The sequence below is a fragment of the Balaenoptera physalus genome (genome assembly GCF_965194825.1).
Source record: "Balaenoptera physalus genome assembly, chromosome: X".
In the NCBI taxonomy this organism is placed as follows: domain Eukaryota; kingdom Metazoa; phylum Chordata; class Mammalia; order Artiodactyla; family Balaenopteridae; genus Balaenoptera; species Balaenoptera physalus.
Genome location: NC_138903.1, coordinates 133,617,810 through 133,631,195, shown reverse-complemented (window position 1 = coordinate 133,631,195; position 13,386 = coordinate 133,617,810). Strand labels below are relative to the sequence as shown.

The window sequence follows — 13,386 nt, the reverse complement described above, 5'->3', positions numbered from 1 at the left end:
ATTCTAAGTCTGCTTCATACACCAAGCTGGTTATCTCTGTTCTCCAGATATTTCTATCCGCGTCATCGACCTGTTTACTGTTAAACCCCTGGATGCAGCCACCATCATCTCCAACGCAAAAGCCACAGGTGGCCAGATTATCACAGTGGAGGATCACTCTTCAGAAGGTGTGTGCAGGCCTTGGGGACCACTTTGAAAGTCTGCTTTGGTGCAGCGTGTTTTTGTTTTCCTTGACCAGAGGTGTGCCATGATCGTGGGCGGCACCTCCAGCCAACCACTCACCCAGCAACCTGTATTACTTGCTCTTTGCGACGGTATGGGTATAGGGTCTCTTGCCCGCCTGCACTGGCTGGCTAAGGGTGGGGCCGTGCCCATCCTCGTTTGTGTGTGCTCAGCACAGTGTGCAGTGCCTGGTCCCCGGGTAGCTGGCTCAGTGGCAGTGCAGAGGAGTGTCTAACTTGGCATTGTGAGGGGAGGCGTCATAAGAAGCTTCACAGTTGCTCTTGAGTATTGAATGATTAATAGTTTGCCCCCCACAGAAAAATGGCAATAGTGCCTTGCAAGCAGAGAACACAGCAAAGGCAGGAAAAGTGTGGCCAGGGAGAGGGGGCTGGGCAGTGTTTGGCCAGGGAAGGTCAGGTGGGGCAGAGGAGGGAGTGGGGAGCTTCATGTGTTTGCGTGTCAGGGGCCCCAAGAGCACCCCCGTGATCTGCAGGAAAGCACTCCAGTGCCCTCCCGGCTGAGGTTGATGGCAGGGAAAGGGCACACGCCAGCACCCCCAAGGACAGAAGACACGGGTCGGGGGTGGAGAGCCCCACCCCTTCGGCTTCCTCTCTCCCTCCCATGAGGGGCCAGCCGAGCACTCTCCCTTCGCCGGCAGTCACAGATGCCGCCCTGGGGACCCAGGGAGCCCACTCGAGACTCAGCGCCCTGGGGACCCAGGGAGCCCACTCGAGACTCAGCGCCCCGGGTTTCATTGAGGGCTGGTCGCAGCCTGGCGCGTGCCAAACTTCCCGATTCCCAGGGGAAAGCAGGTGTGCCCCATAAACCACCCTGTGGTGCCAGAGTCCAGGCACAGGGACCACCCTTATCAGTAGGGAAAGTGTCTCGTCGATGCAGGGCACTCGCACCAGCCCACTGCCCGGGCACCACCCCAGGGGCAGCCTTGCCAGCTGGCCCTTCCGAAGCCGGCATCCAGTTCGTAGGTTCCTGACAGCTTTGAGAATCTGAGTTCCACAGACGCCTGCATCCGTGGAGCCCCAGTGGAAAGAGCCCCTGCCATAAGTGAGGCTGGGAGCAATTTGGAGACTCGCACTTTTGAACGAGAACGCTTCTGGTCAGTCGGGGAATGGTTGTTTATGAATCAACAGCCAGTGAAAAATATCTTTCCCTGGGAACCACAAATTCAAAGGCGTCTATGTGATGGGGTTTTAAGGCTGACTAGCTGTTTCCAGAACAGAGCCTGATGTCCCTTGCTTCCCCAGGTGGCATCGGGGAGGCTGTTTGTGCAGCGGTGTCCATGGAGCCTGACATCCTGGTCCATCAGCTGGCAGTGTCAGGAGTGCCTCGGAGCGGAAGGCCGAGTGAGCTGCTCAGTATGTTTGGAATCAGTGCCAGACACATCATAATGGCTGTGAAGTGGGTCTTAATGAATTAAAATAGCTGTTGGCTTTGGTCTTAGAAGACTGGCCTCTTTACCTTACATTTATGCTCATTGCCAAACCATCACTTAAATCTATACTGTTGCGCTTTATTCTTTTTAAAAGCAAAGCCAGTTAACTACTTTCCTGTTAAGCCAGAACTACGTACACAAGAGTAACTTTCACCTTTGAATCATAAATGTGGGTTACAAGACAAGGTTTTAAGTGACAGAATAGCTAACAAAACAACCACCTAATAAATTTTCTGATGAGACTACAGATAACTGGGCTGGGGACCAACATAAGGTAACAGTTTCTTAAATGTGTGTCATAAGTAAAGAAAATGCGAATTGAATTGTAGACTGCAGTTGCCCAGGTTTGGCAGCGCTATACCCCCATGCTGCGCACCGCTGTCCCAGCTCAGACCACCTGCTGCCATCCTACCTGTAGCCTCCCAGGTACTGTGTCAGCGCAGTTGCCCTGGAACTTCCTCTGGTGTCTGCCTTCATCTCCTCTCTTCCGCGAGGAGGCTGCGCCTAGTGTGTCCCGTGCTGCTTGCGACGACTGCTCCGCGGAGAGGACACAGCCTGTTCTCGTCTCCACCCCTCACTGTCCTGTGAGATCTCAGAAGTGTCTCATTTGCCCAGTGACCAACCCGAACTGTTATCTCAACTGTACTCATCTGCTAAGCATGCTAGTTAAAGTTAATGTTAATAAAGCAATTAAGAACCGGCTACCTGCTTTATTGCGTTTGTGCCTTGTATGTGTAATTTGGTTTCTCCTTGACAAAATCCTAAATGAGGAAGGAGCTGTTATCTAAACCAGCAGAGAGCCATGTCCCTTAACAAGCCCTGGAAATGGTACTGGGCAGGAGATGCACCACTAGAGGACAGTATACAGCCTGAAAAGCCAGCCCTGAGCTGACTCCTTAATTTAGCTCTGAGCATGTAAACCATGTGGCCGGAATACAAGAAGAAAATACCTGCCAGGTAAATTAAAGATAGGCCCCGCCTCCACACCCCACCCCCCACCCCCGCCATAACCGAAGAGTCCTGAGCCCTCTTCTTTGCGGGCTGTACGAGAAGTCCTCCTTCCCTGGAGACCCGGGGCGGGGTCTGCGCCCTCCCGCGAGAAAGGCCAAGAAAAAGCCGCCCCCAAGATCCAGGGCTCAGGAGACCCCGTGAGCACCGTTGGGCCCACCCTGACCCGGCAGAGAAAAGAGACGTTGTGCTCCCCAGGGTGACTTGGAGAAGGGGAAGAGGAAGGTGGCGACCCCACCCAGATGGCAAACGAGCACTGTCACTCCTTGTCCGGCTGGGCCCCAGTCCTGGCCTCTCAGAGCTGCCTTGATCTGTACTCCTGGGAGCTTCCACCCTCCCACGGCCCAGAATGTGGCACCCACCCCCACACACAGTTCTCTCCCCGCCCACTGAATTCCAGCGCCTCCTGAGTGTGCCTCTGAGATGTTCTAAGATAAAGCACGGATCCTTCCCCCGCCTGCCCAAGGATAGCTGCCAGAGAAGTGTCCAGAGCTAGTACCCATACCACCAGGGATCTAAGTATCCGCCAGAGGTGCCCACGCTTCTAGAGGTGGGGACAGCAAGAAGGTAACAAAGTCTTCCCCATGTCACTTGACAGGTGTGACACACCTGTTCTTCTCCAGGACGACCTGTCACTTTAGTGAATGGGTCCTTTAGGAAGGCTTGGGAAGATTTGCGGTGTGCACTTCCAGCAATGCTGCAACAAGGTCCTTCCCAGGGAACACGGCCTCCCCTTCCATCAGGGGGGCTCTGGGTCTGGAAACTGGGTGAGAAGGTGTGACTCTCCACGGGGGCAACTCAAGTCAGGTTTTTGCTCCCAGAACTAGAGGGTTTAGGGTTATACGCATCAAGCAGTCCTGTAGCAGGCTGCCCAACTATTTCCTGCTTAGAGGCTCATTTTCTGCGCCTTGCTCGCTTGCCTCCAGCCCGCCATTCTTGCTTTTCCTGGAACATGCCAGATTGTTCCTTGGGGTCGGGGCCTTGGCTCCGGCTGGTCCTCAGTCCTTAGGCTGGTGCTCCTGCTCTAATGGCTCTCTCAGCGCCTTGCTGAAAAGAGCTGCTTCTGGACCTATCCCTGGAACACAGTTGGGGGGTGGAGTGTTCAGGCTGGATATGATGAATCTACTCTCAAATTCCTCTCTCCCTAAGCTTATGGATTCTGTCCTGCACCTCCTGTCAGGGCATTTCTGGCATCAAAACCCATGAAATGCAGGTCAGTCGTAGGTCCAAGCCAAGCATGCGAGTGCTAGACTACACACCAGCTGCATGTCCTAATACTTTTTTTATTTTTAAATTTATTTATTTATTTATTTTTGGCTGCCTTGGGTCTTCGTAGCCGCGTGCGGGCTTTCTCTAGTTACGGCGAGCGGGGGCTGCTCTTCGTTGCGGTGCGCGGGCCTCTCATTGCGGTGGCTTCTCTTGTTGTGGAGCACGGGCTCCAGGTGCACGGGCTTCAGTAGTTGTGGCCCGCGGGCTCAGGAGTTGTGGCTCACGGGCTCTAGAGCGCAAGCTCAGTAGTTGTGGCGCACGGGCTTATTTGCTCCGCGGCCTGTGGGATCTTCCCGAACCAGGGCTCGAACCCGTGTCCCCTGCATTGGCAGGCGGATTCTTAACCACTGCGCCACCAGGGAAGTCCCTAGGCAGGCAGATTCTTAACCACTGTGCCACCAGGGAAGTCCCTGTCCTAATACTTTTAATCTGGAACCTCTAGTAAATACACTATCAGTTAATCCACCCCATCGAGTGGCCCACCTCCCCTACTGAGTCGCACACCCTGAGAACCTACTACCACAAATGTTCAAATACAGTTCAGTTGGTAGGTATCGGTGAAGTCCGGAAAATATTTTTTTTATGTCCTTATGGAAAATATTTATTGACGTATGAGCTGTTTCCTCTAGGGTCAGGCTTTGGTCTGTCCCCCTGGATCATGCTGTGATTGGGCCCCAGTTACGGGTCTAATGGCAACAGGGTGTGGTGGCAGAGGGTGTGGAGGACAGTGGGTGTCCCCTTGCAAGGCATCTGCGCCAGGTGAGGTGATGACACAGTCCCCAAGGGAGAGAACACCAGCCTGCCAGACACGGGAGGGCAGGCTACTTCCACCCGCAAGGGAGGCTCAAGGGGACTGCGGGCTTCCCGACTGTCAACCCCCACTGAGGGCAACCAGATGTCCCGATTCTAGGTTTCAGGTCCCACTCCTCCACCCAGTGCCGTACCTTTCACACGAGAAACATGGAGAGGCTGGGAATTCAGGTGACCTTGGGATTCTGCACAATGATGCAGGTTTTGTTTGTGTTTGTAGTGTTTGATTTCCAGCACCCTCAGCCCTGCAGGTACAGGAGGAAGAGAATTTTTAGGGCTGCCATGGAAGTGCTCTGGCTGTCATACTGTGCCTTGAGCTGAGAGGTAAGGAATCTGACCTTGTCAGTTTTTTCTCTGTGCCCTCCCGGGGACACTCTGGAGTCACCCCACAGCACAGCCTTGATTCCCCAGCGTCCCTTCCACGACAGTTCAGGGCAGCAGCCGGTCCGGCTCCCCTGGGCACTTGCTGCACTTGGCCCTTCATCCCAGTCAACCACAGGGGAGAGCTTGATGAATGGTGAGGCCCCCGCAGGTCATGGGTGCCTCGAGCCCCACTTGGTTACTCGGGGATCGGAGGGCTGGATGAACAGAGATAGTACAGGAAGAAGCTGCCCCCACCCCCAGAGCCTGGGAAAAAGGGAGGGGGTTAACGTCATCTGCAGCCTAGAAGCCAGGATGAGGGGCCTTGAAGAACAGAGGCTGGATCTCTGAGGAGGGGCTGCTGCAGTCTCTCAGGGAAGGAGAGAGCAACAGCACCGGCTAAGAGGGGCAACGGGGCAGGAGGGGCAGGAGGGGATTTCCGAGGCACCACCTATCTTCCAGGTCACTGGTTCCTTCTTCGGTGGCATCCGATCTGTGGTTTGATTCATCTGTTGAGATTTTTATTTCAATGACTGTGGCTTTGTTTTTAACTTCTAAAGTTCTTTTTGAAATCGGCCTGGGCTTTTAAAATTAGTCTTGTCTTTGTGATTCCTTCCTTGGTATCTTTGTTTTGTGTCTCGGAGGCTGGGGAGTTGGAGTAGCCTTCTGTCACAATAATGCAGACGATTTGTAAATACCCATGAGAACTGCTCTCTGATCTCAGGAGAATCCAAAGGTAATGTCAGTCTGTGTTTCAAAGGCCCCCCTGATTAAGCACAAGAGTAGAAGGCGTTTCTCTTTCTCACCCTCCTTCCTTTATGGGCTGGCCCGAGGCCGGGGCGGGGATAGTCACCAGGACTCACCTCCGATGCCTTCAGGGCAAGCTGATGTGCCACACGCACCACCACGGCCCAGGAGGCTCCCTGCGAGGGAGCGATCCAGATGCAGCGCCTGGCCCGCAAAAGGAGGTCAGGCTTGGAGGCCAGTGTCCTTGATCCACACCTCGCCTCGGCCACCTGCTAGCTAGTGATTCAGAACAAGCTACTCAACCCTTCTGTGTCGTGCTGTCCTCATTGCTCATCTGGAGAATGGGGAGGACACGCTCCCAACTTCCTAGGGCCACCGCGAGGGTGGGATGGACGAGTCCAGGCACGGAGCAGACACTCGCAGCCCTCACCGAAAACTATATTATCTGGCCTCTGACCGGGATGCCCTGGGGACGGGACGTTGACAGGGCCAGTCTTCCGATGTTCCATGAGGGTGGGCGGTGTCTTCAATTTGAGATGGCAGACCCATCTTCGGCTGGGCCTCTGGGAGTCCCGAGGGGGAAGCCAGGGGTGAGGTGTCCCCGTCCAGGGAGCGACTGCTCTTCGGGGAGCCCAGCAGTACTACCACGATGGGGGGCGGTGGGCGTCCTCTCCCTCTCAGCCTGCGGTTCTCTGAAGCGCCTCTGTCTGCGGCAGTGGGGAGGGGAGGCAGCCCCAGCTTGTGGATGATGGGGCCAGGGGGCTCCTCTCCTGCTCACTCAGACCCATGCTGGGATGGACCCACTTCTTCTTACAGCCCTGTCCTTCCTTTTCACTGTGCAGGGGACCTTTCAAGAGCGCTGGTTTCAGGCGGATTCTCAGTTCTGCTCTCTCACCTTCTGCGGCCCATTAACTCTGAGCCCCTCGGAAAGCCCGCCCGCAGCTCCTCTCCCAGCCCCAGCCTCGGCCCCAGCCACCCCACTGATTCCACTTGTGGTTTCCCCCATGGATCTCCCTCGCTCCCCTGCGGGCCACCTATGCGTTTAAATAATATAGCTAAACTCTTCTCGTTACACATTTGCTTGTCTTCTCCGCAACTGGACTGGCACCCCTGGAGGGCAGGGGCTGGGTGTCTGAGAGGCACTGCCCCCAGCCCCGGTCTACATAGCGTGGGGTCATGTGACAAACACCACCTCCCCCCAATCTGCCCCCGCGCGCGCGCACACACACACACACACACGCGCGCACACACACACACACACGCGCGCGCACACACACACGCACACACGCACGCGCGCGCGCACGCACACACACACACACACACACACACACACACACACAGAGTGATTGGCCGGCAGGCCGACCCGCCAGCCAGGGTCAACGAGGAATTTGCTGTGGGGACTCAGAAATCCCCCCCGCCCCGCCCCCGGCAGTCGCATCACTCTCCTCACACGTGGGAGGAGGCCTTTGTGCCCAAGATACAAAACCCAGAAATCATCAACTGAGAGTTTAATAAATTTGGTCATATAAAATTGTATAGCTTCTTGACAGCCCAAACCAACTAGCCTAGTCTTTCAAGACAAGAGACAGACTGAGGGAAAATATTTACAACATATGGAACAAAGGACTAACAGCCCTAGTGCATGACAAGCAGGGTCTTTTGGGGAGGCAATTATGTAGTGTCCATTGAAACTGTAAATGCCCATAGGTTTTGACCTGGCAGGTCCACTTAGACGTAATTATTCTAGGGTGACACTGACACATGTTCAGAGCAGGTAGCAAAAACAAAGAAAAAGGAGAAGACGAAGAAGAAGAAGGGAAAAGGTAAAAGTTCATCAGTTGGGGATTTGTTATGTAAATTATAGGACGTGTACTCTATCAAATACCGCGTGGCCAGAGAAGAAATGAGCTAGATGTTTCTGTACTGACATGGAAGAATTTCGAAGCTATATTATTGCTAGTTAAAAGAAAATCACAATTGAATGTACAGGGTTTGTGTTTTTTAAAACTGTGTGAGTAACTATGTTGGTGATTGCATACAAGAACATAGTTAGAAGTGAGAAACAGAACTGTTAACAGTCTTGCTTAAGATAATGTTTTGTAAAAATTTTCAGTTATGTGCTTTAAAAATATGCGGGTTGCTAACGTGTAAAATGGTCCAGCCACCGTGGAATGCAAATTGGCAGTTTCTTCCAAGGCTAAACTTCCACCTCCTTCGAACCCAGCAGTTGCACTGTTGGGCAGGCATGCCGAAGAAATGGAAACTTCTGACCACAGGAAAACCTGTACACGAACGTTCATAGCAGATTTATTTGTAGAAGCCTAAAAGTGGGAATCGGCAACATGTCCCTCAGTGGGTGAAGGCCCGAACAAACTGTGGCTGATCCACACCGCGGACGACAGCTAGCGATACAAAGGAACAACTAACTATTGATACCTGCAACCATTCCGATGGATGATGGATCTCAAGAGCAGTGTGTGAGTGAAAAAAAGCCCTGGTGGCTCGCGGGATCCTAGCTCCGGCCCGGAGCAGGGATGGAACCCCCGCCCTTGGCAGTGAGAGCGGGGACTCCTAACCACTGGACCGCCAGGGAAGTCCTTATGTAATGTCTTCAAATGACAAAATTACAGAGCTGAGAATAGAATCCGGTTGCCATGGGTTGGGAGGAGGAGGAGGGAGGGGGCTGTGGCTATGAAAGGTCTACAGGAGGGGTCCTTGTGAGGGGACGGGCTGGATATTGATGGCAGTGGTGGTCACCTGAGTCCACACACACACACACACACACACAAACGGGGATAAAACCCGGAGCAGCTCTCCGCTGGCACCAATGCCCTTTCCTGGTGTGCGGTCCCACTAGCTGTGCAACAGGCTGACGCTGGGGGAACTGCGGGAGGTGCTCCGGCCTCTTGGACGTTTCCGTGTAACTTCCTGTGAACTTAATTCCTTCAGAATACAAGTTCACACCAAAAGCACACAAGCAGGGCTTAGAGTGTACACATCGGACCACTCGCGCGACTCTGCACGGACAGTCCCCGCTCTCCTGGTGGGGACACCTAGAGGCCGCAGCCGGCCCAGCCGGCGGCCGCGGAGAAACCGCGCGGGGGCAGAGCCGAGAGGAGCGCGCAAGGGGGGCTTCTTTTGATTGGGCAACGGAGGTGCCCGTCACACCAGAGGGGCCGGGCTTTCTGGGGGCGGGTCTCGTCACGAGTCGAGCTTGGTCATTGGCGAAGCCAGCCGGAAGGGGTGGGCAGGAAGGCGGTGCTCCGCGGCTTCCGGTGGGCGCGCTGAAGGGACGTGAGGAGGCCGGCGCGGGGGCGGTCAGGGCGGGGCTCGACGCGCCGGGACGACGCCCCGGCCTTGTGGTCACCGCCCACCTTCCCCGGACTCCGCCCCCCGCCCCTCTGGTTCCTGGGCCTGGCCAGAGTCCCCGTTCCCCGAGTCCCCAGGGAGCCTACGCCCTCTCCCGGGGAGAGGCCGAGGAGAAGCCTCCACCGAGTCCAGGCCCCTGGAGACCTCGGGGGCTCCGTCGGGCGCCCCTCCCGCCGCTCCCGGCAGGATTCCCCGCACTGTCCTGAGGGCGTCTGGCGCTCGAGATGGCCAGACACAGTGTATTGGGGGTCCCCAGGGGCCTGGTGAGGGGGGAAAGGAGGACGGCGACCCCACCGGGATGGCAAAGGGCACGGTCACTCCGTCTGCGGCCCCCCCGCCCCAGTCCTGGCCTCTGAGGGCGGCCTTGGCTCCGCGCTCCTGAGAGCTTCCACCCTCCCGCCACCCCACCCCTTGCCTGGCCCACTGTGTTCCAGCGCCCCTGAGTGTGATTCGGACGGTTCCTTGTGAAGCACGGATCCTCCCCGCTCCACACACACGTGGTATCCAGGGAGAGGTGGGCAGAGCTGCGGCCGTGCCCGGAAACTTGGTGTCTTCCAGGGGTGTCTGTCCATGCTGCTGGAGGGGGGGACGGCACGAAGTAACAAAGTCTTCCCCATGTCACTTGACAGGTGTGGCCTGCTGGGAAGGAGTCCTGCCCAAGCACGCCTGTTCTCCAGGACAACCTGTGGTTGCAGCCATCGGCCATCAGTGCCTGCCTGCCTGCCTCTCACCTGGGAGGTCAAGGTGAGCCCCGCAGAGAGAGAAAGCTCATGGCTTCTCTAGAAGAGGGTGCGATCAGGAACCGTCCGTCCCGGTGGTGGTTCTCACGCTGAGAGGCGCGTAAGAACACCTGGAGGGCGCGTTCAAACCTGGGTTGCAGGGCCCCACCCCAGAGGCTCCGATCTTGCACACCTGGGGCGGGGCCTGCGAATTTGCTAGTCCAGCAATCCTGGGGGATGCTGCTGCTGGCCCAGGGACCCCGCTGTGAGAAGCACTGCTCTAGAGGCCTGAGACTCCTAGGTGTGTGCCCCCTGCCCTACCCCACACTGGCTCCTCTGCAGGGTCCCCACGGGCCTGGGAAGCGCCAGGAGGGTGCTGGCTCTCGCGAGATCTGGGGCTTCCCGTTGAGCAGCCTTCACCCTTCCCTGCCTGAGGATGTGGTCCACAGCACCCCGCTCCCCCTTCCCCCCCACCACCCGCCCCGGCAGGATCAGGTGTCAGGTTCGTACACGTGCTCAGCAGTTCCCGGACTGGGGCTGATAACATCTGGACACTTAGGAGGGAGGGGCGGAGGCCTGGGCGTGGGGATGGGAAGAACTCTCTGATGAGGCAGAGGAAAAAGACCTGACCGCCTAGCTCAGAGATGGGAAAGGAACACGGGCCCTGAGACCAAGAGTGTGGATTTGGGGGTTGTCTGCCCGGGAACTGCCCTGACAGTTGTCTGGTCTGTGGGCGTGGCCAGCCCTCTCCAGCCGCCGCCGCCGCCTTTCCTGCCAAACGTTCCTCACCAAGAGGGTCTCCCAGCTCCTGGGTGACGCTGCCCAGACCTGCTCAACGCCCAGCGCCACCACCCACCGTTCTGGCCAGTCGTTGCGGTGGCTGCTCTTTGTTCGGCTCCAGGATGGCCCGCCTTCTAGTTGGAGCTGCAGAGCAAATGCAGTGCCAGTCACCAGCCCCCATGGGTGCCCGGAACCAGCAGCTCTGGGACCCCAACACCCGAGCACGTTCTGGCTGTGGGATCAGATGGGGGGGTAGCCTTTGGCTTGCATTTTCCAAGGCCCCCTCCTGCACCCCCTTTTCCTTTGCGTCGTTGGGCTTTCCTTGTTGACTGGTTCAAGCTCTCTATGCGTTACGATATGAGCCCTGAGTCGCGTCTTGCTACTATTTTTTTGCCCCGCTTTGTCACTTGTGTCTTGACTTTGTGGTTTGGGGTTTGTGTTTGGCCAGGCATACGATTTTAGTGTTTGTATCATCAGACTTTCCAGGCTTCTCCTAATGGCTCCTGGGGCTTCTCGTCGGTTTGTTTGCTTCAGACTGACTTGGAGTGGTCTTCTCCATTTAAAGTCATCCTGTATTAGTTACCCGTTGCTGCATAACAGATTACCCCAATCGTAGCACCTTAACGCAGCCAACCGTCGTACTCTCCTGCGTGTGTGAAGGACAGGATTCTAGAAGGCTTGGCTGGGGGCTTCTGGCTTGGGGTCCATCACAGGCTTCAGTCGAGGCCTCCGCTGGGGCCACAGCCCCCTGGTCTGCCTAGGGTGTGGGGATGGGCGGGGGCAGCTCTGCTTCCAAGATGGCCTGCGTGGCTGTGTGGCTGTGGCGGGGCCTCGGGCCTCCCCCTCCCCCGGGCCTCTCCCTAGGGCGGCTCAGGGCGGGGCTTCGCCAGAGCCCACGACCTAGGACAGAGCAGCCCCGAGATCAAGGCCGCAGTGTTTCTCTAAGAACTTCAGCTCGAAGTGACACCCCCTCACCTCTGCTGTATTTTTATGGCTCACACGGGTCAACCCAGGAACAGCGGAGGAAGGGACGGTACCTGCTAGGGCGTAGCTTGTTCGCGTTCATGGCGGATGAGAAGGCTCCAAGGAGTGTCCTCACTCCTGAATCTGGGTGCGGGACTCCTGGTCCGCACAGGCCCCTTGGGAATGCGTCCTTTGTCTGAGCGGGGGTGGCAGGTTCCAGCCCGGGACTGAGACAGGCAAGGCCTGTGTTTGTAAGGGCAGAGAGTGGCTTTTCACCTTTCAACGGTCGCAGACAAAACACACAAAAAGCCAGAGAAAGAGGGACTTCCCTGGTGGCGCAGTGGTTAAGAATCCGCCTGCCAAGGCCGGGGACACCGGTTCGAGCCCTGGTCCAGGAAGATCCCACATGCCGCGGAGCAACAATGCCCATGCGCCACAGCTACTGAGCCTGCGCTCTAGAGCCCGCGAGCCACAACTACTGAGCCCGCGAGCCACAACTACTGAGCCCGCAAGCCACAACTGCTGAGCCCGCGAGCCTGAACTACTGAAGCCCGTGCACCTAGAGCCCGTGCTCCGCAACGAGAGAAGCCACCGCAATGAGAAGCCCGCGCACCGCAACTAGAGAAAGCCCGCCCGCAGCGACGAAGACCCACCTCAGCCAAAAATAAATAAAATTTTAAAAACAAAAGTTAAAAAAAAAAGAGCCAGAGGAAAGAAAGAACATGTGACTGGACCCCAGCGTGGCCCACAAAGCCAGCGGTGCGTGCCCCCTGCCCAGGAGTTTGCAGCTCTGGTGGGAGTCCTGGCTAGTTGCACTGCCGTGGGCGCGGGGGCCGGAAGCGCTTTCTCATCACAGCAGCCCATCCACTGCCAGGGCCATGCAAGTGCGCACCCAGGCCTGGGCCCCAGTGCTCTCTGACCTCCAAGGTCCCCACCCCCTCTCCTTCCCAGTGGGGTGGGGGCGGGGGCAGCTACCTTGCCTGAGGCTGGGGTGGCCTCTCTGTGCCCATAGGTGCAGGCCCTCCTCTCCCCGCTCCCCTCCCCACCCCACCAGCCTCCCACCGTGCAGCTGGGAAGTGGGTAGGGGCAGGGAGCAGAGAGGGGTGGGCCCCATTGTGAGGGTGCAGGCTGGCGAGCCCCTTGTCCTCAGTGACCATGCCAGGTAGCCCCGGGCTGGGTTGTGATGGCTCAGCAGTGGCAGGCGCCAGCCTGGGGTGGCAGCCGAGTGTCCCTTTGGTCCCAGGAAGGAGCTCCCACTGTGGCCAAGGGAGAGGTGCCCGCCGCATCCTTCTTGGCTGGGACTCAGACGTGACTCCCTGATGACACGCTTGGTGGCTCTGAATTTGTCACGCAGGTTCTGTGGGCGGTGAGTGCCTTTCCTGTTGGCTCTCGCTGCTGGGCAACGCCGGGGCCCTTGGCGACAGCTCCCCGGCCCCGTCCAAGGCCGCCATGCACTTCTTGAACCCCAGGACCGTGGGTGTCAGGAGAGCCGGGCTCTCTGTCTCCGTCCCATGAGCAGAGGCCGAGGCCGAGGCCGTGCTTGCTGGGCCCGGCCTCCTGGCTGTGGTGGTGGCTGCCAGGGACACCCTCCGGCCGGGATGGGGGGCCGCAGGGTCCTGGGGCTCCGGAAGATGCTCGGGCCCGCTGCAGCCCCACACTCCTGGGCCATCTGACTGTCCCCCTAAGTAG

At 57.4% G+C, this 13,386-nt stretch overlaps 1 protein-coding gene and 1 long non-coding RNA gene across 2 annotated transcripts in view; both read left to right on the top strand.

The window, feature by feature from the left end:
• The window catches only part of LOC309652146 (transketolase-like protein 1), a 35,993-nt gene extending 33,619 nt beyond the window's left edge, over window positions 1–2,374 (top strand). The window contains exons 12-13 of the mRNA XM_082445669.1: window positions 48–167; window positions 1,485–2,374. Of these exons, the coding sequence (XP_082301795.1) occupies window positions 48–167; window positions 1,485–1,657 (293 nt within the window). The 3' untranslated portion in view covers window positions 1,658–2,374. The remainder of the gene's footprint in view (window positions 1–47; window positions 168–1,484) is intronic.
• A 4,765-nt stretch (window positions 2,375–7,139) lies between these two features.
• On the top strand, window positions 7,140–11,081 carry LOC309652435. Its single transcript, XR_014258705.1, has 3 exons — window positions 7,140–9,498; window positions 9,670–9,749; window positions 9,865–11,081. It is a non-coding gene; the product is annotated as an uncharacterized lncRNA (long non-coding RNA).
• The last annotated feature ends 2,305 nt before the right edge of the window (window positions 11,082–13,386 follow it).